The sequence below is a fragment of the Fusarium poae genome, chromosome 2, assembly GCF_019609905.1.
Source record: "Fusarium poae strain DAOMC 252244 chromosome 2, whole genome shotgun sequence".
Lineage (NCBI taxonomy): Eukaryota > Fungi > Ascomycota > Sordariomycetes > Hypocreales > Nectriaceae > Fusarium > Fusarium poae.
The window spans coordinates 3,204,127-3,224,369 of NC_058400.1; the positions used below are offsets into that span (position 1 = coordinate 3,204,127).

At 48.5% G+C, this 20,243-nt stretch overlaps 3 protein-coding genes across 3 annotated transcripts; 1 reads left to right on the plus strand and 2 right to left on the minus strand.

Annotated features, from left to right (window-relative positions):
• Positions 1 to 2,771: 2,771 nt before the first annotated feature.
• Positions 2,772 to 4,493, minus strand: FPOAC1_004953 (uncharacterized protein; the record flags this gene model as incomplete). The annotated part of the gene is made up of 1 exon (XM_044849488.1): positions 2,772 to 4,493. One exon carries the CDS (start codon positions 4,491 to 4,493, stop codon positions 2,772 to 2,774), a length of 1,722 nt encoding a protein of 573 aa, XP_044708198.1.
• Positions 4,494 to 12,235: 7,742 nt separating this feature from the next.
• FPOAC1_004954 (uncharacterized protein) lies at positions 12,236 to 13,300 on the plus strand (the record flags this gene model as incomplete). The annotated part of the gene is made up of 1 exon (XM_044849489.1): positions 12,236 to 13,300. The coding sequence occupies one exon, from the start codon at positions 12,236 to 12,238 to the stop codon at positions 13,298 to 13,300; it is 1,065 nt and encodes a 354-aa protein (XP_044708199.1).
• Positions 13,301 to 14,384: 1,084 nt separating this feature from the next.
• RSR1 (Ras- protein rsr1) lies at positions 14,385 to 15,573 on the minus strand (the record flags this gene model as incomplete). Its single annotated transcript, XM_044849490.1, has 8 exons — positions 14,385 to 14,557; positions 14,627 to 14,884; positions 14,948 to 14,976; positions 15,050 to 15,072; positions 15,135 to 15,214; positions 15,342 to 15,368; positions 15,463 to 15,494; positions 15,545 to 15,573. The coding sequence occupies 8 exons, from the start codon at positions 15,571 to 15,573 to the stop codon at positions 14,385 to 14,387; spliced, it is 651 nt and encodes a 216-aa protein (XP_044708200.1).
• Between the last annotated feature and the right edge of the window lie 4,670 nt (positions 15,574 to 20,243).

A 20,243-nucleotide genomic window follows, 5' to 3' on the forward strand; every position in this document is an offset into this window, starting at 1 on the left:
ACTGCCTGATTGATCCCTGAGTTGATCAAATGCAGTATATTCCCAAATCGTATAGCTACTTACAGAGTCTGATCCCAAATCTGTCATACCTGCATGACCCCTCCTCGGACTTTGCTGTCTGCATGGGGAACAACAAGTTATCTGATCCATGATCTTAATTAATATGCCAGTTGCAGCAATGGATCTCACCCTTGTCATCTATCAACTCACCGGACCCTTTCCCCGTACCCAAGAGTTACCCAATAACCTCTTTCCACACGATCCATTCCCCTTCTGCACACGACTCTTTTTAGACATTTCCCAATTTCCCACCCCCTGTCGTCACATCCAACGCCCCTCCTTTGCTACCTAGATATCGGCTATTCCCAATGACAACCCTTCATGTCACACAGCATATTCAATCCCCTGGCTCGTGGTTTCAAGATTTCGTGCCCGTCCCGTCCACCCGTCCAAGGGCTCGGCCCGCCGACGTGGGTAAGCTACCTACCTTGCTCTGCCTCGACCTACTTACCTTACCCTACCTTCGCAGAGTGTAGCATTTAGTGTAACAGTAACCCCCCATCAACCCCAAGCACTGAACAAAGGCAGATGCATATCGGTAAACACTTTCTCTGGACAATCTCCCGTCACCGGTTACCGGGCGTGTAAAGAAACGCAAAAGGGTGCGTGACACAAGCACGAGCTCAGGCATACCCTACGTACATAAACACTGCCAACTATATGCACAATATAGTTATCGAACCACCAGACAGGCATAGCACAGGCGCCTCGGCTCAAGACTGAAGCGCCGACTGTACTTTAACTTGCATAATCAAGAAGTCTAGCCACATGGATACAACCCTACCCTGTCAGCATTTTGCTATCGCCCCTACGTGGATGTCTCGTAGCCATTGGTTAAACAGCCGGGCTCATCGAGACGGATAAGCCTCACCGGTGATGTTGGCCGATACTCAAACAATCAAGAGTCTAGGACTCAGCGCATGATATAGACGAGGTGTATGCATCCATGATTCTTCTTGCTGGCGTGGATACCATCGGCTTCAAATTTGAATGTTAGTCTAGTATCTCATCGGTGATAGCTACAACGTCAAGCTGACGAGACGCGCCCAATCGATGAGAAACTGCAATGCAAACACCAATAGACTTGAGACTCCATGATCATACAGGTATTACCTCTGCAGAATATTATCTGAGATCTTTATTGGACAGCATGGTGCGGCTCAAGGCCCAACACCTCAGCCAACAACTGCTTTGAACTGATACTTGAACACACAGCACAAGAAGCCATGCATGCGCTATCAAAGGATGCCTACTACTATGAAACAACAACGTAATGCGCCGTGTTGTCATTCAGCACAAGTAAATACCAGCAAATAAGCATGTATTTCTTCTTCAAGTCAATAACCTGTACCTGTAATAAGAAGTAGTAGGATGTTATAGGGTGCATTTGTTAGATTTTTGCGCTATGTAACTATGTGCAGCTACGCTATAGCAAAACGCGCTACCGGATTTTAAGTTGATACGGTATCCCAAAATGAATCCCTTGAAAACCAGTTGGGTAATGCCAGAAAAAGAATGAAAAGAAAAGAGGCAAACAAACAAACAAACAAACAGACAAACAGACAAGAGACGCCCTGTTCCCTGCACCGTACCGAGTGCTGCCCTAGTGGATATATCGCTATCAGAACCTTTCCCATTCAATAACATCCCATCCAATGCAATGCAATCCCTTTCCGTTCAAATGTGAGTGACACCATGATAAGACTCAGCCCAGCGTTAGATCAGAGCGAAGGTTTTTGCCCCGCACAAACACTCTTGGCCAGGCATGTTTGGCATCTTGAAAAAGGAGATAAACGATCAGACGCCAGCTTCCGTTCTGAATGACCGAAAAACGTAACTCCGCCATCGTGCATGGGCGATTTGCTGGATCGCCAGCTAATGGTATCTTCGTATGCATGCGTATGATGAACCCTTGTCTTCGTGAAGTCGTCTAATCCACTTGGAGAGGAAAAGTCCTATGCTCCAATCCTCCCGAATGCAAAATGTGACGCGGTGTGACCGCTGCAGTATCTTCCGTGCTCCAACATTCCCCTGCCTTTCCAGAATAGCCCAAAGAAACTCCCAGCTTTGAAAGAACTCAATGAATTCGGACAGAAGCCTCGCGTTCCCTGAAAATTCCGCCTTCCTGTGGCAAAGGGTGTTTTATCCTGTCGCAATGCTTTCTCAACTAATCATTCCATGTCGTAAAAGACGACAACTTTTTCGGGTATATTTTTCTCTTCTTCTTTTCTCTTGGTTATCTCGCGAGACCATAGACCGTGAACCAGCAAAAAACATTAACAACAACAAATTTGAAAACATTCGGCAAAGTCCAGGTCGCGAGTAGTCTGTCGGGTTGAGGCGCCTGTGACCGAGACCGAGATATCGAGACGTGGGCGAATGACTATTGACCTGGCTCGAGGAGCAAAAAAGGCAGAGGAACATCCAGTTGCTTCGAGCTGCGTATGCGCTCTGTTGAAAGGATGGCAAAGCCACCATGAAGCCTGGTGAACCTCAGCCGGAAGGGACAAAAAACACTAGAAACAAAACCAAGATAACTCCATTTATGTAAGCGATGCAAATGCAGATATGTTCAGAAAAGGGGAATCGTTGTAAAATAAACGGACGGATGCTGCAAGTGATGTAATAAAAAAAAATCTGAAGACAAAAAAAGGGGGGGAACAAAAACAGACGAAGGTTGCCAAAAGCGCCCTCGTCTTTTTTCCAGGGTCTTACTTTCCAAGCATGTAATTGCTGTAGCGAGGATTGTAGCTTCCAGGAAACACAGGTCTTTTCTTCCTGGAGTCATCGTGGTCGCCGTACGCGGGCGGATTCCAGCCATAATTTGCGATGTTGTTCAAGGCCCCGTTACTATGGCCCGGGGCGATATAGTGATGAGAACGGCCAGTTCCGAGCCCTGGAGGTGCAGCAAGTCCAGGAGGTGGTCTGTTTGCCGACACGAAACCATTCGTGGAGCCTGGCATGGGTACATGTCCATTCATTGGGTTCGAAGTACTGTGTGAAGGGGCCTGGCCAGACCGAACACCAAGGGGGTTTTTGGAGAAGCTGAGACGAATCCCACCTTTGGTGCTGTTGTGTAACATTGTTCCGTAGAGTTCGTGGAGCGCCTTGGTGGCACACGTGACGTCGTCAAACTCAACAAAACACATAGGCCCGTTTTGTTTGGTTCGGAAACAGAGACGTTTGTAACCACGTGCTAACGCAAAAATGCGCTTAAGCTCCTCCTCGGACGCGTCACCGGGAAGGTTACCAACATAGAGGGTATTGCAGGGGGGGTTCTGATCGGCTGGATTCACTGGCGGAAAGGTTTGGCGACCGTGGGTTGGTTGGTAACGGTTGAAGGCACTCTTATCCAAGGGAGACATTTGCCCTGGCTGGGCCGACATGGCGCTGTTGAAATGAGGCAAAGATGAGGGAGCTGATGGTGGCATGTTACTCGTGTTCAGCGAGAGAGAAGCCATACTAGTGATAGGGATTTGAGGCGCAGTGGCTCTGCGCTGAGGTGCCGTATTATTGATGTCGGCATACGCCAGAGGGTCGTTCAAGAGATTGCTCGTTTCGTCGTCAACAGAGTCGTTAGCGATGAGGTCCTTTCCAGTCATTCTACCATGGTCGTTCAGATGGTTGCCGATGGGAGACTGTGGGGAGAACATGCTCTTGAAATCAACACTTGAGTTCGGTTTAGGAAGCTCGTGTCCAGTGTAGGCATGGTTTGTCTGAGGGGAGAGGCTCTCGAGTGAGTGGAAACCACCATTGAATCTTGAAGCTTGACCTGGTCCAATTGTAGATGATGCTGACGCAGCCGACGCCGGTGAACCCGAATTGTTCGCCGACAAAGGATCAGTGGAATATCGCTGTGCGAATGGAGAGGCATCGGACTTGATCTCGACAATCATCTGTGCACTGTTGGAGATGTTGGGACGGCCATCTAGCATAGTCCTGGCCTGCTGTGCTGCTTCCATTGATCGAAATCGCATGTGAGCCGAACGAAACCCGCTGTCTTCTGATTGTTCCACCGGGAGTACTTCTACGTCAACGAGTTCTGGCGAGAAAACGGCCATCAGTCTAAGGCTTTCCTCTGTAGTGTTGAGCGGCAGGCAACGAATCTTGACGCACACTGTAGGAGATGCAGAGCCTGAGAACGCGGCCATTCCATATCGAGGAATCTCGTGCATGGTCGAAGTGTATGTTGATCCTGGGGCTCTGTTCGGCCTAAAAGCATGACCTGTGGGAAGATAGCTAGTCATAGTCATAGCTGGCAGCGTCTCAGTAGATGCTGCCGAACTTGTGGAAAATAATGAGTCTGTGTCCGCGGCTCCGGTACTTGCTGAACCAGTAAACGGTGGAGAGGGACTTGCGCGATCGGAATGTTGGACAGTTGGAGATACGATCCTTGCTGGGTCGGGTGTTGGTGCGGTCCGATAAGCCTTCATTGCCTATTGCCTTGCTGCATGTGTCGGGGTGAGACCTGCTTAGCTGGGACAATGCGACGTGAAGTCAAGTGAGTGCGGTAATCGCCAAGATCTGGCAGCGAAGAGGATACTATAATCTCAGTTGTCGCGATGGAAAGCGCGGTCGCGGTCGCAATCGCAGAATGAACAGCGAGTCGCGCTATTGGGCCTTGGGACGCGGAACAACCAGCGAAAATGTTGATTGTGTGGAAGCCGCCGGTATTTGGGCGCAATTGTGTCCGATGACCGTGGGGGACGTGAAGCGAAGATCGAGGTAAATGGTTGCGCAGCAATGTCAGACAACGAGCAGTCGGACGATTGACAGGTTTGGAGCAATTGAATGTGTGTATCGCTGTTGTGAGGACAGGAAGAAAAACTCCCTATGTATGCGATGCAGTGTTAGCAGGGGAACGGACAAAATGCGCTGTTGAAATGACGTGAAAAAGAGTGCGACAGACAGTTTGTCGCAGCGAGCAGGTGTGGTGCAAGATGCAATGTTGGGTAGATGAGGGAGGGGGGCCGTTGTAGTTAATGTAGGGGGCACCAGAAACTCCCCATCCGTCAGCGGCAGGAAGTCGCTAGGTAGGGTAGAAACGGTAGTGGCAGTGGTAGTGCCTGTTGGGAGAAGAGGGTGGGATGGGAGGTATGGGTGTTCTAAAGGCCAAAATGGCTGGTATGTGACAAGAGGTGCGCTGAGGGAAAGAACGTGGGAATCGGACTCGGTACCTGAATCAAACGAGGGAGTATCAAACACCTTGCGTAAAGAGGGGAGACGGGAATGAAAGAAGAATGAATAATGAGTGCATAGAACAGGGCCTCGGTGCGTAGCAGTAACAATGAGGCGACGGGACAGGCGGAACCCCCCCCTAGAGATGATAGCGATAGCAGGAATTACTTATTCTGGGGCCCCAAAAGAGCGCGCAAGCAAAGGCAACCTTGTGCATGTATAGCAGAGAGAGTACATATGCAAGCAACCTGTGTGTGTGTGTGTGTGGATGCTCGGCTCCTGTTTCTTATGAAGGAGGGTGGTAGAATAATATCGATGATGGGAATGAAGAAGGGGAACGGGGATATGGAACGAAATGAATTGAAATGAAATGAAATGAAATGAAATGAACAGTTGGTGTGGAGGAGGGAGGGAGGGCGAGGTGAATATGTGTGTGTGTGTGATGGACATGCCTACCTACCTACCTAGATAATGGAACTGGTTCACACTTTTACTTGCCTTTGAGATTCAGATGTTTGAAGTAAGAACTTAGAGGGTGGCAGCGGAGGGGGAAAGAGTAACGGCCGTGAGAGTTAGAATCGTCAGTGCGGCACGGGCGTAAGAGGTTTGGTTTTGGTATCACGCCTGGGTAGTAAATAATTAATTCACTTTCAGCTTGTTATTATGCTTTGCTCCTCTGTTTCGTGCTTGGTGCTTGGTCCGGGCGTTGAGGATCGATTCCGTATCTTGGGTTGCTTCCAAGTTCTTGGATCGATGGAGTAAATCGGGGCCTGTCCCTGTTGTTCCTGGGCTGGGCTGGGTTCTGGCTGGGCTGGGCTGGGCACTTTGTAATTGTATGCGTTTCGTCTGTGTGTGTTGGAGAGACACGGGCTTCTTGCTAGTGAATGCGTCTCCGGGGATCAGTCCGGGGGCCAAGGGGTTCAGGAGAGCTTATACCAAAGAGGTATAGCGGGGATTGCTGGGATGACTACTAAGTCGAGTAGGTAGCTTTCAAAGACCTTCGCTGGGTCTCGAGTACTAATGTTATTGTTGATTAATGCACCAGAGAAAGTAGTTCGGCTCTGGCGGTGATACGTCGGCCCTCGAGGGGAAGATCAGGCTCTCACTCAAAGTCTGTAGAGATAACAGAATGAATGCTAGTCTAGCAAGTAGCCTAGATGCATGTATGATGATGACCAACGTGTTTGTTTCAGCCTTGATTTACGTGCTTGATACACAGCTGAGTTAGCTTCTATTATCAGGGTCTATACGATCAATCGATGACATACAGTGAGTGATCGCGATGTTGCGGACACATTAAACAGAGTGTGTGTTTTAGGGACTAGGAACTCGGGATGCGGGGGAGGTGTTGATGACTGCTTAATATACCTACCGAGAGGACGACAAAGTTTAAGTGAACCCAGGCGGGCTTCTACGGGAGGCGGTCGACCAGCTCTCGGCGTGTATTGATAACACGTAGCAATATGGCGCGTCTAAAAAACGAAAGGAAGCAGTTGACTTTTCCATGAACCTTTTTCTCGACCTTGCCGGGGACAATAGACAGAATTGCATCTCCTACGGGGAAGCAACCTTTACCACCATGAGAGCAGCGCACAGAGCGGCTTATGGGTATGGGTATGGGTATGGGTTTGGGTATGGGGGGAGTGGGAACAGCTCGCTCGGCTTGTACAAGGGGTGGACGCAATTTTGGCGTCAAGTCGTTTAAGGCTATCGTACCAATCGGAGCTCGATCGCATGGGAGTGGTGCAAAGTTAAAACAAAAGACAGTCCCGCTTCTTCTGTTGGTACAATGGGAGGGGACTTGCTTGGTCTTTGGGTAGCGTGCCTGTCTGGGGGATAACCTAGCCTAGCAAGATGACTGCTTGAGAATTGAAGACAGTATTAGACGCTAAAGATGAAAAGACTGACGCTAAGAAGCAACAACCAGCATCAAAGAAGCAAAATGCCGACTAAACAGCTGTTGGAGGGGGGAGGGCTAGAGGGGAAGCCAGGAAGTGCAGCGCCTAAAGGCGAACCAGAGAAGCGATAAATTACCAACACGGACGCGAGGGGCAGGTGATGTAATAATGGGCTAGTATGTAGGTATAGGTAGTAGGCAGAAATAGATGGCTTGCTATTAGCTTTGCAAACAAAAAGCAAAAGCTAGGTAGGTACCCAGGTAAACATTGAATCATTCGGTAAAAAGAAGGGTTTGCTGAACTTGAGCAGCCTGACGTGTTATCATACACGGGCTTTTCTTTTTTTCTTTCTTTCAGTGGCTTCAAGAACATAAAGTCTGGTCACTTGTCATAGTGCAACATTGTCCAAAGTAAACTGCGCTCACCCAATGGTAGGTAATCTTGTTGATCTTGCATTGGGTAAGATGATAATAAGGCTGCAAACCAAGAAATAGGTCAGAAGATCTGAGATTAAAAAAAGATTGCTGAGATGGTCAGAATGAGAATGGCTGGCTCCAGCTTTCCCCACTCAAGAGAGCAACCTAGGTCATCTAGACTACCTGTACATAGTAGTAGGTACTGTAGATAAGTACTATGTATAAGCGTCAAATAAACAATACATCATAACAACAAGATAATAGAATAATTACAAGTAATTTGTAATCCGAGACGAGGTTTCTTTATTTATTGATGTCTGTCTTTCTATCCTTTCCCCCCCCAAAGCAATACTTACTGGCTTGGTCGTAAATGTGTCTATCCGTGAGTGCATATGTAAGTTCCCCAAACACGGGCGGGAGGTGACGCGACTGCGCTTCAGCCTGAAACCCAAGTCCAAGGGTCCAGGCGTGAATTAAGACTTTAATTCAACCCTGTCCCCCAACATACAGATCATCAGGGTCGAGGAAAAGATGTTTGGTGTGCTACTCGTTAGTACATATTCTCATACTTTTGTCGTCATTGCTGCACTTTGTTTACCAATCCACCTATGTACAGTACTTGGGTCCCAGGTTGGGTTGCTCTACAATACCGTACATCTGAGAACGCGATACAGCAGCCACAGTCACACTACCTGCGAGCCTGGCTGGAAATGGCCTAAGTCAATATGCACCTCAAATGGGTTTGTAACAAACCTTGTGCTACATTGCAAACCCAAGCTGATTCTTGTCCGAGAGTCTTGTCTTCTTGTGGTGAGGTGAGAGTGAGACCATGTCAACACAACAGGTAGGCAGGAAGGAATACCTAGTTACTGCTTGTTACCAAACCAAAGCTTGCATCTGATGATGTGAAACCTACGAGCTCTGACCGACCGATATGTCTGTCCGTCAAGCAATCAGCATACGAACAATCGCTCTCCGAGGTGCCCTACCTTCTGGGGCGTCCTATCCCGACAGGAGCCACGTCTTTACCCTCCATATATCCCGGATACCTGACCTCTCGACATGGAGAACTTTTTTTTTGTTGCACCCAAAGCTTGCTTGTCAACAAGCTCTCACTCTTTATTAACTAGATGTACTGCGTACTAATCCACCCAGAGCTATGGCCGCGGGCGGGAGGGGTACACAGCCGGTGAGCCAGTCATGCAGCCTGTTGGCAGGGGTAACCGAGACCACTACCTCCCATAGATTCATACACACTTTCCCCCCTGACGGATCCTGTCAACCGGGTGGTTGTCCTGTGCCATCGAGCAACAAGCACGCCAACACCAACAAGTGCACAACTCACTAACACAACGGTGCTAAAGACTCCTCCCATTTATGTAGGCAAAACCATCCCGATCGAGGACACCATAACCCAAGATCTCGGACTTTTGTGCTTTCAGGGTTTGGAGTCTGTTCATGTGTTTGTGTAGAACAACAACAGATATGACGACTCAGTCATTAATTGGACAGCTACACCAACTGAACACACAAGCTTGCTTTTTGGTGTGAAGATTGGCAGACATGTCTCGCTCTTCCCCATCAGACATGGTCAAGGCAGAGTAAGGTGACAAAACACCTGGAAAGAAGTTACCGATATTTCGCCTGTCCATGAACTCAGAGACGTGAAATATGTCGATGCAGATTAGAAACGAACAGTGGGCATTGGCATACCATTGTGCCTTGGGTCCAACTATCTGATTCCTGCTGTACGCAAAGATGACAGGAAGCAGAAGCGTTTGATCAGCGCGCAGTGGACCATGGAAGGATGGTAGCCTCGAGAAACTCTTGGTTACTATAAACAACATACATAGATAGTATACGCAACACAACCTGGCAAATATGACTGGAGCCGGTTTCGTTTGTACTTGTTTGGTGAAACCTATGTTGTTCCGTAGCCCCTGTTCTCATCTTCGAATGTTTACTTTTCACTTTTCGGCCGCCGATAACCTGGCAGGCCCATGTCCATATCACAACATGAGTTGACTGTCCTCACAGTGTACTGCTCACTCGTTCAATGCGCTGGGGGCTTGCTGTCACTATTTAGGGTTGTGGGTAATAGAGACGCAGAGCCTCGTCGATTCATCGTCATCCTTACACTTCTACCTCGATACTCCTCCTAATGCTACAGCATGGTCCACCGTCAAAAGCAATCCTCGAGATACCATTGGAATGGGCTGATGGTTGGTGTGCTTACGACCGTCATAGAAACTTGGCAATAACGGCAAGACTCCAGCAGCAACGATGGTGTATTAAATAAATGCAGGTTTCCATGTCCCTGGGTTGGAAAGGTCTTTCGCGCTACCTTTGGTAAAGACATTTATTTTGTTGCTTGCTCATCAAACAGAATTGCATACCAAAATTACCAAATACAAAACATAGAACTATGAGTGTGAGTGTGAGTTATGTACAACTCTATTATCAAGCAAGATGCTGCTCAGAAGTCAACCTTCTTGCTGGTGCCCCGTGCTGCCGGATAAACGACCCTAGGTTGCATCGTCGTCCATCTGTTAACTCGATTTTAGTCGTTAATCAGGACCTCCGATTGGACTTTACCAACCCGCGCTGCCTCTAGAAAGGTCTGAACAGTAGGATTTTGCACCCCTACACCAGAAACTTCTTGATTGGCCTAACCGGAGGCGTGTGTGACGAGAGCCTCGCGGTGGCACATAACTAACTACCTAGGTATTGTCCACTTCGCAGTGCAGGATGTAATGGGTTTGAAGGCAGAGAAGACTACGCGCCATGTTGCAGAATTGATGACCGGACGACCTTTTTATTCATCATAGAAGTATTTAGCTGGAGAGATGCGTTGTGAGCGTGCAACTGGATGAGTACTCCGTAGTTATATCTAGATGCCGAATAGACCAACGCCCGGCTTCGCTTGTTAGGGCGCCATCACATTTCAGTTAGGCACAATCGCGCGCACTTTTGGACGATCACTTAATTATTAGAGCCACTTTACAGTCCAACGGGCACCACGTGAGTTCTGGGTTGTGGCTAGACACGATGTTCTCAGGTACAACAACAACAACAACAACAACAACAGGGTCAGATCCTCGACTCGAAAGGCCCTTAGGTTTACACTCATCCTGTCGCCAACATCAGCAGCCATTTTTCTTTGTTTCTTTTTCTTCTTTTTTTGCTTTATGACAGATGTCGCCTACTGCTTCGTGAGGGCACGGACATTGCCATGTCTCAGACTTGGTGGGAAGGGGATATTAAACCTGTTTCTCTCAATGACAAGTTGTCTTGTCCCTTGATCGCCCTGGAAGAGTCAACTAACCCCTGCCACGCCCGACGTCGCAAGGGTTTCCTGGCGCGACATCTAAGTTCAGTGGACAGGGTCCGCCCAGTATCCCAGCCTGTTGGAGGCTGGCCTCTGCAGCCCGTCACTTCCCGGGCATCATTTCACAAACCAGATGCCGCCTAGTACTGTATGTACATACATATATACAGGTACTGGTATGATACCTTATCTTCTTGGGAGGCGCCGCGCTCTCTCTTGAGTGCATTCGTCAACTTTCTTTTGGACCTTGAACAGGCAATGGCGGGAAAACAAAAGGAAAACCTTTATCATGGCTTTCCGATCCGGATATGCACAAGCAGCGGGCTTCGTTTGTACCTACTGATTAAAGTGATCGACTCCCCTCGTCAGCCTTTTTCTTTCATGTGACTCGTTTTCATCCCTTTATAAAAACGCCGCTGACAAGACAAGAGTCTCATTCTAAAGCCTGATCCTTGTCGTATTCTGAGGCACCGAGACAACCGTTCTCGATGATACAGGGAACATATTTCCGCGTAGCCGCGGTTAAGTATCGAAAGGGATGAGAGGAACCCATTTCGACGTATTGCGCTAGTCCACTGGCACCCTTTCTCTGGGTTGCACTTTATTAACTCTCGTTCCACCTTTTTCATGTTGCTGGCCTTGTGGATATCAATATCATGGGGCTCTGGCTCAAGAGCTATAAGGCGACGGATTCTTTCAAGACATCCCCCATGACTTCCAGCTGGATATACATAATGAGGTTGATATTTACACATTTCACTGCCAAGTTTGTCTTTTGCGTGCAATGCCTGTCACTGCCATAGGTAGACAGTAACATCACAGCACAGCACAGCACAGCATTGAATGCAGAGAAGAGCAGGGATCTCTAGAGGATAAATACAACGAGTTTAGCCTTATAATCCGACTGTTTTCCTTTCGCATAAAAACATCTGTAGTCTCGAGTCCTTTGTCTCTCTCTAGTTACAAACACTCTTCACAATCATTGCCAACGTTTAGAGTGGGTATATCAACTTCACAGATCAGCCCCGCTAGAGCAAGCTAAGCCTGTCAAGAAAGAAGAGAGCCCGGCAATCCGACAAGTCCTTATAAAAGAGGTTCAGCTAGGTCACAACTCCACCGGAAGGATTCTTTTTGGCCAAACGGCTTTCGGCCTCCCAGCTAAAGCTAAACAAATACTACGGATACTACGCCTGATTTGACAGGGCTAGCAAATCGTATTCGACACTCACACTCACTCTCTTCTTGCTGCAACTAGGTAACTAGGTAGATATTCTATTCTTGGGTACTATCTCATCTGCCGAAAGGATCACCCACTTTCTGACAATACCTACATTAAGCCACCAGATCATCCAAAAATGCAGCCCACAAACGATATCAAGGGCCTCATCCGCCAGTCTCCGCCCGTCGATGTGAGCAAGCCCTACGACGCTTCAACTCTCAAGGGCAAGACAATTGTCATCACTGGAGGTGCCAATGGACTGGGATCTTTCATGGTCCGCGAGTGGGCTTCCCACGGGGCGAATATCATCATTGGCGATGTTGCCGATGCAGCTGGCGAGGAGCTCGTAGCTTCACTCACAACTCAATATCCCGACTCGGCTTTTGCCTTTCAACACTGCGATGTCACCGATTGGGAGTCTCAGGTTAGTCTGTTTGAGACGGCTGTTCATGTTAGCCCTCATGGTGGAATCGACATCGTTGTCCCCAACGCGGGCATCATTCTCCCCGACGTTTCTATCCAGTTCGAGGAGCCTGTTCTCAAGAATGGCCGTTTGCCCAAGCCCAACACGAAACAATTCGATGTCAACATCACCGGTGCTGCCTACACCACTCACCTCGCCCTCTACTGGTTGCCTCAGAACGGATCCTCCCCTCGTGATCGCTGCCTTCTTCTGGTCGGCTCACTCGCTTCCCTTTGCCCCTTCCCCACTCAGACCATGTACACGATGAGCAAGCATGCCATCCTTGGTCTTTTCCGCACTCTCCGTGCGACGTCTTTCCGGAGCGGTGTCCGTGTGAATATGATAACGCCCTACTACGTCTCAAAGTCCAACATGCTCAAGCTACCCGTCGAAGTAGCCTTCCTCTCTGGCACTGCAGGCGGAGCCAGGATCGAGGATGTCATTGACGCTGCTACGCGCCTCATTGCTGACGAAGAGATTGCCGGTCGTGCTCTCTGCGTTGGTCCCAAGCTCAAATCGGCTGGTGTCGAGGGCGTCGAGGACGATGACGACCTCATGATCGTCCAGGGACATGAGAACAACGGACAAGGCCGAGCTGTGTGGGAGTGTTATGCTGGGGACTACGACAACACCGACGCATTCGTGAAGAGGTACATTCTATTGTTGAATGCTGCCGAAAGGGTCAAGGGATGGTTTGGTGTCTTCACTGACATCTGGAGCATGCTTCGTCGCAAGTAAGTGATAGGTCGCGGCCGATGATGATGGTGGCGACGTTTAACGATTGTTTTGAGTAATCTTGGGGAAACATCTCAAGATCCCTCTTTGCTGGTTTGTTGGCAGTTGTTCTGGGTGTATGGTGAATACACAGATTGATGTTGGATCCTGCGAGTTGGCACGAGCAAAGTACACACAAAAAGGTACATATTACCAGGGCCCATCATAGATATTGCAATAAATGTAGATAGCAAATGGCAGGGTATACCTATGGATATTATCTGAATGTATGGGTGGACTGTTGGTGAGTCCAAACACAGCAAGCAATCCATGCAGGTCCTTTAGTTGCATATCGTTAGTTGCCCGATCCAAGATATGGAGAAATACGTCAGGGCAGAGGTTTGGCGTTGATCAGGGCTTCTGAGACAGAACAGCGCGAGAATGTGACTGGATTAATAATCATCAATATCATGGTGAATAGTAGTTTGTACTCGAATCAGCATTGCTCACTATCCCCACCAGTTCTCGCTTTTATGTCAAGAGACATTTCCCTGTGTCAATGCCTGTCCGTTTCATCTCTCAACGTCGAGCGAACCTGAATCAATGTCCATATCAACCAACCCCTGAAATAATCAACATATGGAGACCTTATCCCAGGTCATATATATCCAACGCCACTGACGCCGTAATGTGCACATATACAGAGAGGGTCCCTATTGACCTTCGACACCCGTCGCTTGATTCAAACATGTGCCGTATTCGATTTGATGTGATGCGTCCTGTCATCTGTTCGCCCCAGTATCGTTTCAAACATGCGATCTGATTCTACCGCTCCGTCCAGCGGTCAATTTCTTCTCCAATGTCGTTTCATTTCGTGCAAGGCCGTGAGGCCTCTTGTGTGCTTCGTCCTTCCATAGACCTTTCCTTGGTCAATTTCCTATCAATCGTCGTAATCCAAGTAATACATGCTGGGTTGTGTGGGTAGTTGGAAAAAAAAAAGAAACAATAAATAATTCCTGGTCTCTTGACCATCAAGATAAGAAGTGAAAGATTCCAATGTACGGATGCCAGCCAGTGGTCATCAATCTAAGAACGGTGATGGTAAGTTTTAAAGGATCGCACATCGCGGTGAATCCTTCTTTCGGCGGCGACGTTGGCGTCTGTGAGAACTTCGACCGTTGTCATACTTGTAGTCGTCATTGGGACCGTCGTTCGCGTTTTGTTCATCCTCTTTGCGTAGCATTTGTCTACAGAGATCGATAAAGACCTCATCGACATTGGCTTGATTCTATTAGTCCCAATGCGGCGGAAACCCATGCATAAGAGCGACGGGCGGGCGGATCGACTCACTCCTCGTCCTCGCGCTAGCCTCATAGTAGGGTGCGCCCCATCGTTGCGAAATGGAGAAGCCCTTGGCTCGAGCTACGGCACGGTTCTCTTCCAGATCTGCCTTGTTACCAACAATGACGAGTGGAACATTTTCATCGTCTTTTATTCGGATAATTTCTTCGCGCAAACCCGCCAGTTCGCTCAATGAGGACGACGATGTAATGCTAAACACCAGAAGGAATCCCTGACCGGTTTTCATGTACAGGTCCCTCATAGCGACTGTACCATTATTATCAGTACAAGGATCATGGGGCAAATGCTGTTGAGCAATAGAGAACCTACCGAACTGTTCAGTCCCCGCAGTATCGAGGCTAGAGGTTGAGTCAGTTACGGCTCTTGGCCAAATATGGACTGAAGTGTGAGACAACGAAGGCGCAAACTCACATTTCTAGAATAACTTGACGTCCCTAGACCGAACGAGTCAGTTGGAGTGTCAAGAAGCGGCACTTGTGCCATGCACAATACTTACATCAACTTGGAGCTGAGTGCGATAAGAATCTTCAATGGTGGGATCATAGCTCTCGATCCACTCATTGTGGACGAACTGGGCTGTTTTCGCGTAAGCCTTGTGCAACAAAATGGCAAACAGGGAATCTCTTGAGTAGGATTGCAACGGTGGGACGCAGGCGCAGCAACTTAGAGAACATGGGATGAGAGAACGGAACAGGCAACTTACCAGTCAGGCAACTTTTACCCACGCCGCCTAAGAGAAACAACCGAGTCAGACATAATTGCATGAAAGGAAAGAGGTAAAATAGAGCGAAAAAGAATTGCATGGAGACTGGATGTTGACGAACCTGCTCCCAGCACTACCACATGGAGTTCGCGACTAAGGGAATTAATTAGCAATACTCCATAAAGTTTTATCATTGGTCATACCTAGGCTGGTAATGGTAATGTCGTGGCATGATGGCGGTAAAAAGGGAAAAAAGTGAGAAGATGAGGAGGATACGCGACGACCAGACGCGTATCGAAGAAGACGAGTGTCGGATATTGTGGTACCGTATATCAGGCTAGCGACAAGAAAAAATCGTTTCTGCTGATGATGGTGAGACTGAGCGTCTGTGAAGCGATGTCCGAGCGAGGGAACGATGAGGCACTAAGAGAGACCTTGTTGTTTGTTGGCTGACAACTCGTGAGAGAAGAGGTAACTGATGAGAGATTGAAGAATGGGACACAAAAAGTCGAAACTGTTTGCTGCGCCGGTTGCAGCTATGTATATTTTGTATTCACAATCTGAAGTCGATCAATGAGTGCTTTGAGGTGTGTTGCGACGCTTTGATAGACTAGCACACGCTGGGAGAACACGGGCAGAGCCGAGATGTTGAGTCAAGCTCAAAAAGCGTGGTGGGAAATCGAGCTTTGCGAGGAGGGGATAAAAAAGCTCAAGAGGGGAGACAGAGTCAGTCAGCGAGAGCAGACTAGAGCCAAACAAAGATGTCCAGGGTTTATGATGCCTGAAATTGAGTTTCCACGTTTGGTCCCAGGACCAGGAGTTTGGGAAGCGCCGTGGCGGCTAGCTCGAGCTTTTTCTTGTCTTGGGGAAGCGGAGAGAACAAGATCGGTAAACAAAGATGGTAGAAAGAAACCGCTAAGGAGGAAAGGCACGCAGGGCAAGAGACGACTCTTCTCTGGACAACTGTTTGCTTGAAGTGATAGGAACCAGGATTCGAAGGAAAACGACCAGGGAAAGACCACGATTTTGTTTTTGACTGATTTAAAGTCTCGACACACCAAGAAGCGAAATACCAACAAGGGCGGTGCGTAATGTGGTGGTTGTCAAGTTGGTTCGGTGTTCTAGAACTGGCGTGAACCGAAAGCAAGATCGTCAAGCTCCGGGGCCAGACTGAATCGGGCTGGGCTCGGCTGGACCTAGGTTGGGACGAGATGACCTTTAAAGAGTTATCAACCGATTCGATAAAGATGGCAGCCGTCGCAGTATCGGTGCGATAAACTTGTAATTTGCAGTTTGAGTATCTGTCTGCTTGCTTGACTGCTGAAGGTCGAGGTGCGTCGTTTTATGTTATATCAACCAGTCTAGGGTTGGAAGGTAAGTTCTCAGCAATGGCAATCAAGCAAGACTAGAGGACACTTATAATACACCTGATGACAGGGATGTGACACGTCTGAGGGAAAAACGGGGGAAGAGAGTGCAGGAATTGTGACAGCGGCAGTAAGTGGCTACCCGAAACGGCTGTAAGAATCCAAAGGAACATGGCAAAAGCAAAACTCAGCCAAGGGGAGCTTTTATAACAACATGCCAAGGGGGAGGGGCAGAGGGGGAATCATCCATCAGAAAAGAGTGTCGTAATAACAGGGAGCAGAGAAAGAAGAAGGTCGATGGGTCAATCAATGTATCATCGGCAGATTGTCGCCGCCAGATACAAGGATAAGCTTGTGAAGCAAAACACGACATATGAAAGCGACTGGACAGAATGTAAACCACGAGCCTCGAGGCAACTAACGAGCTTCAATAGCCTAGGTATGGGTATGTTGCTAGAGACAAAAAAAAAAGCCAGGGCATGACAAGTGATGAATTCAAACAGCCAATTATCTTTTAGCATTGACAATTGCCGATAAACATTGAGAATTAACCAAAGCACGGCCATAAAATTCTGAATAAAGACAATGTCTCTAGCTGGGGTCGGTACGAAGGGGCTTTCTGGCAACAATGCAAGCGTAGAGCATGGTTGGCTGAAGCTCTATGAACAAGACTCTCACAAGCCTTCCCTGTCCCTGGAAATTCAGGGTACGATCGTGGGATATGTTAACCGACTGACACCTGATGATTCTAGGCGACATCAGTGGTGACAATTGAGGGCTGGGTCCCGGTCGATTCTGGTACAAGGGTGAGGCATCTAATTGCTATTCCGTTGTCTGCTGTACAGGTTGCGCAGCGTTCTTGAATGTCTTGGACTGTCCAATGATTCTCAACGTCGATGTCAATGCAGTGACGAGGTTGACGCCTCTGACAGACTGAAGGTCCCTGGCGCGAGACTGAGAGGAGCATCACTTATGCGCAACCAGTCAAGTAACAACAAACTAGAAAGGGACATTATCTCACGACGATGATGATGCAAGAAGTCTCCGATCGACCCTGTCTTGCTCAAAAATTCAGAGCTCCTGATCTCCCAATAGTTTGGGAGGGCTCCCAGCGCCATGGTTAAGGATGGCCAGCGATTGGTCCCCTGTTGCTGGAGCTCGGAGGAAGCAGAGCTAGCGGAAGACGATGGCGGGCAACGCCCTGAATACCTGTTGCAGTTGCAGCTGCAGCGGTGTCAAGGTGGAGCCCCGGAAGGATGACAGCGGACAGCTTGGGGCGTGGATTACACAAGCAGACAACGCTTGTGGCCTCGGTCACAGGGGACGGGGCAGCAGCTAGGTTGTTCCGCCGCGGAATGGAGGGAAAGCTCAAGGATTATTAGGTGACATGAAGCCTTAGTACTTTCCCTCCACTTGGCAGAGACTGAACCTTGGGACCGGAATAGCGAAGGAGCAAAAGGATCCTGATTTGATGAGCGGCCGGTTTAGGGAGTTGGAAAGTTGAGCGACCTAGTGCCGATAGGTAAAAAGCGGCCAACTAAAAGACTGGACTCGCTTGTCCGTAATTACTCTGAGCTGCGTTAGCACAACGGGAGAGGCGGCTGCTGAACCTAAGGGACTACAATAGGGACTAGAGATTTAGGGGACCCAGAGGACCCAGAGGACCCAGAAGTCCCAGAGTTGAGGTGATGCTTGGTCTGTGTGGCTTGGCATGGGCTTGACTGCCGAGACTGGGATTGAGGCATCTCTGGCATGCACTGATGTCACCGTCGGAAGTAGTTTCGGGTGATGCAAATCATGATTTGCACGGAGATGGTATAATATGCAGATGATGAGATGGTTGAAGTGGACTTTTGGTGGACACTTATTTTGCAAGACTTGGCTTGGAGGTTGGCCTCGAAGCTGAGGCCTGAATGCTTTGTTTCGCTGATCAGAGAGTGCCAGTGCAATATCTGCCACGTGCCTTGCCTCTTTCTCGGGAATATTTCCATTCCCATTTTCATATTATTCCGACGTCATTGGTAACATTACTTTAGTTCAGTCTGGAGTTGAATTGCTAGGTAGGTAGTCTCTTCTCCCCTGAACCATTCAACGATCCACCACGTCATGGCAATCATCGTATTCAATGCATGTCAGAGTCTTTTGCATCATCGCGATACGAGGGCGCAGTGCAAACACAGGAAGAAAAAGTAAATACTATTGAGGAAACAGCAGCGGTGTCTCTTCGCACTGCTGCTGCAAGCCTCATCGCGCTATTGTTCTTCTCTCCCTTGCCTCGGACTGGGGCAAAAAAAACTTTACGGCATGCTGACAATGTATTGATACCCGGTGCAAGTTTAAAACCCATACTATAATGATTACAGATCTATATTATCCATACATCTGGAGAGCCTGGTACCTGAGAGCTAGGAACATCCTTGGAAGAAAATCTCTGTACCTGCACCGGCTAGAGACCGACCCATGATGCGCTGGACTGCACTGAGATGCGTGCAAGTGGAAGCTGCGGAGTAACGTCAATCCAGTTTTTGGTTACTGATAGCTCGACCGCATACTGATGTTTCAACGGCTGGAGGCTGCAGGCAGCGAGATGTGAGTCTTTGTTTCCTCTCTCCCCCTTGACCCCCTGAGAGGCTGAGAGCCTGCTAGATGTTGGCCAGGAATAGTATCAAACTGCCCTTGGACCCTGCGGATCGTTCGATTGAATCGGAGTGGCGTTCACTGTCTGTTTTCTCAGCCCTGTTTGGCCTATCTTGTCTATGGAAACAACGACACGTCAAAAATCAGTTCGTGGCTTAGTGCCGGATCAGACAGTGTCCTCTTTGTGAATACCAAAGTAAGACAAGACAAGAAAAGAAAAGAAAGGCAAGAAAAAAAAAGGAATGCTAGAACAAACGTCGTGCATGAGTTCCTCAGATAGACCATAAACGTCCAAGAGACAAGAGGCAACAACAACAACACATTCGGCCAACCTAATGAGAGGACGTCGGCGATGTTTGCTTTTTTCTTTTGCCATGGATTTACGGAAACGACATACCCATCCGTACACACATATCCGTGAATCTAGGTCGTTCCATCGGCTAACTTACCAACCCACAGGAGACTTACTTCGAGAGTATCCGTAAAGACTCGCCGCTCTCTTTCATCTATCTCATTGAGCCCAGTCCAGTCCAGTCCAGACCCAACGGTTGAGATTGAGTATGTTCAAGTGACAGAACTCAAAATGACGTCTAAGGCCAGCCTCAAGTAAAGGCTGATCTTTTCTGACTTTGAATTGCCGATCACTCAATCTGGGAAGACTAGACGAGAGTCCTTACTCAAATCGGAACAATTCTCTTCTCCCCCGTTGCAATTTTGGACCTGGTTCCCGCTCACTCCCGCTTATGGTCATGCAACTATTCCCATCCGGTGCTTTGCCTTTGCCTTTGCCAACCAATACTCACTCACTAACCATAATTATGCCGACATCAATCCCCAAATCAGCGCCGCATATCTCGGCTGAATCTTCCCCTAGTATTTACAAATTTGTGTTTTATTT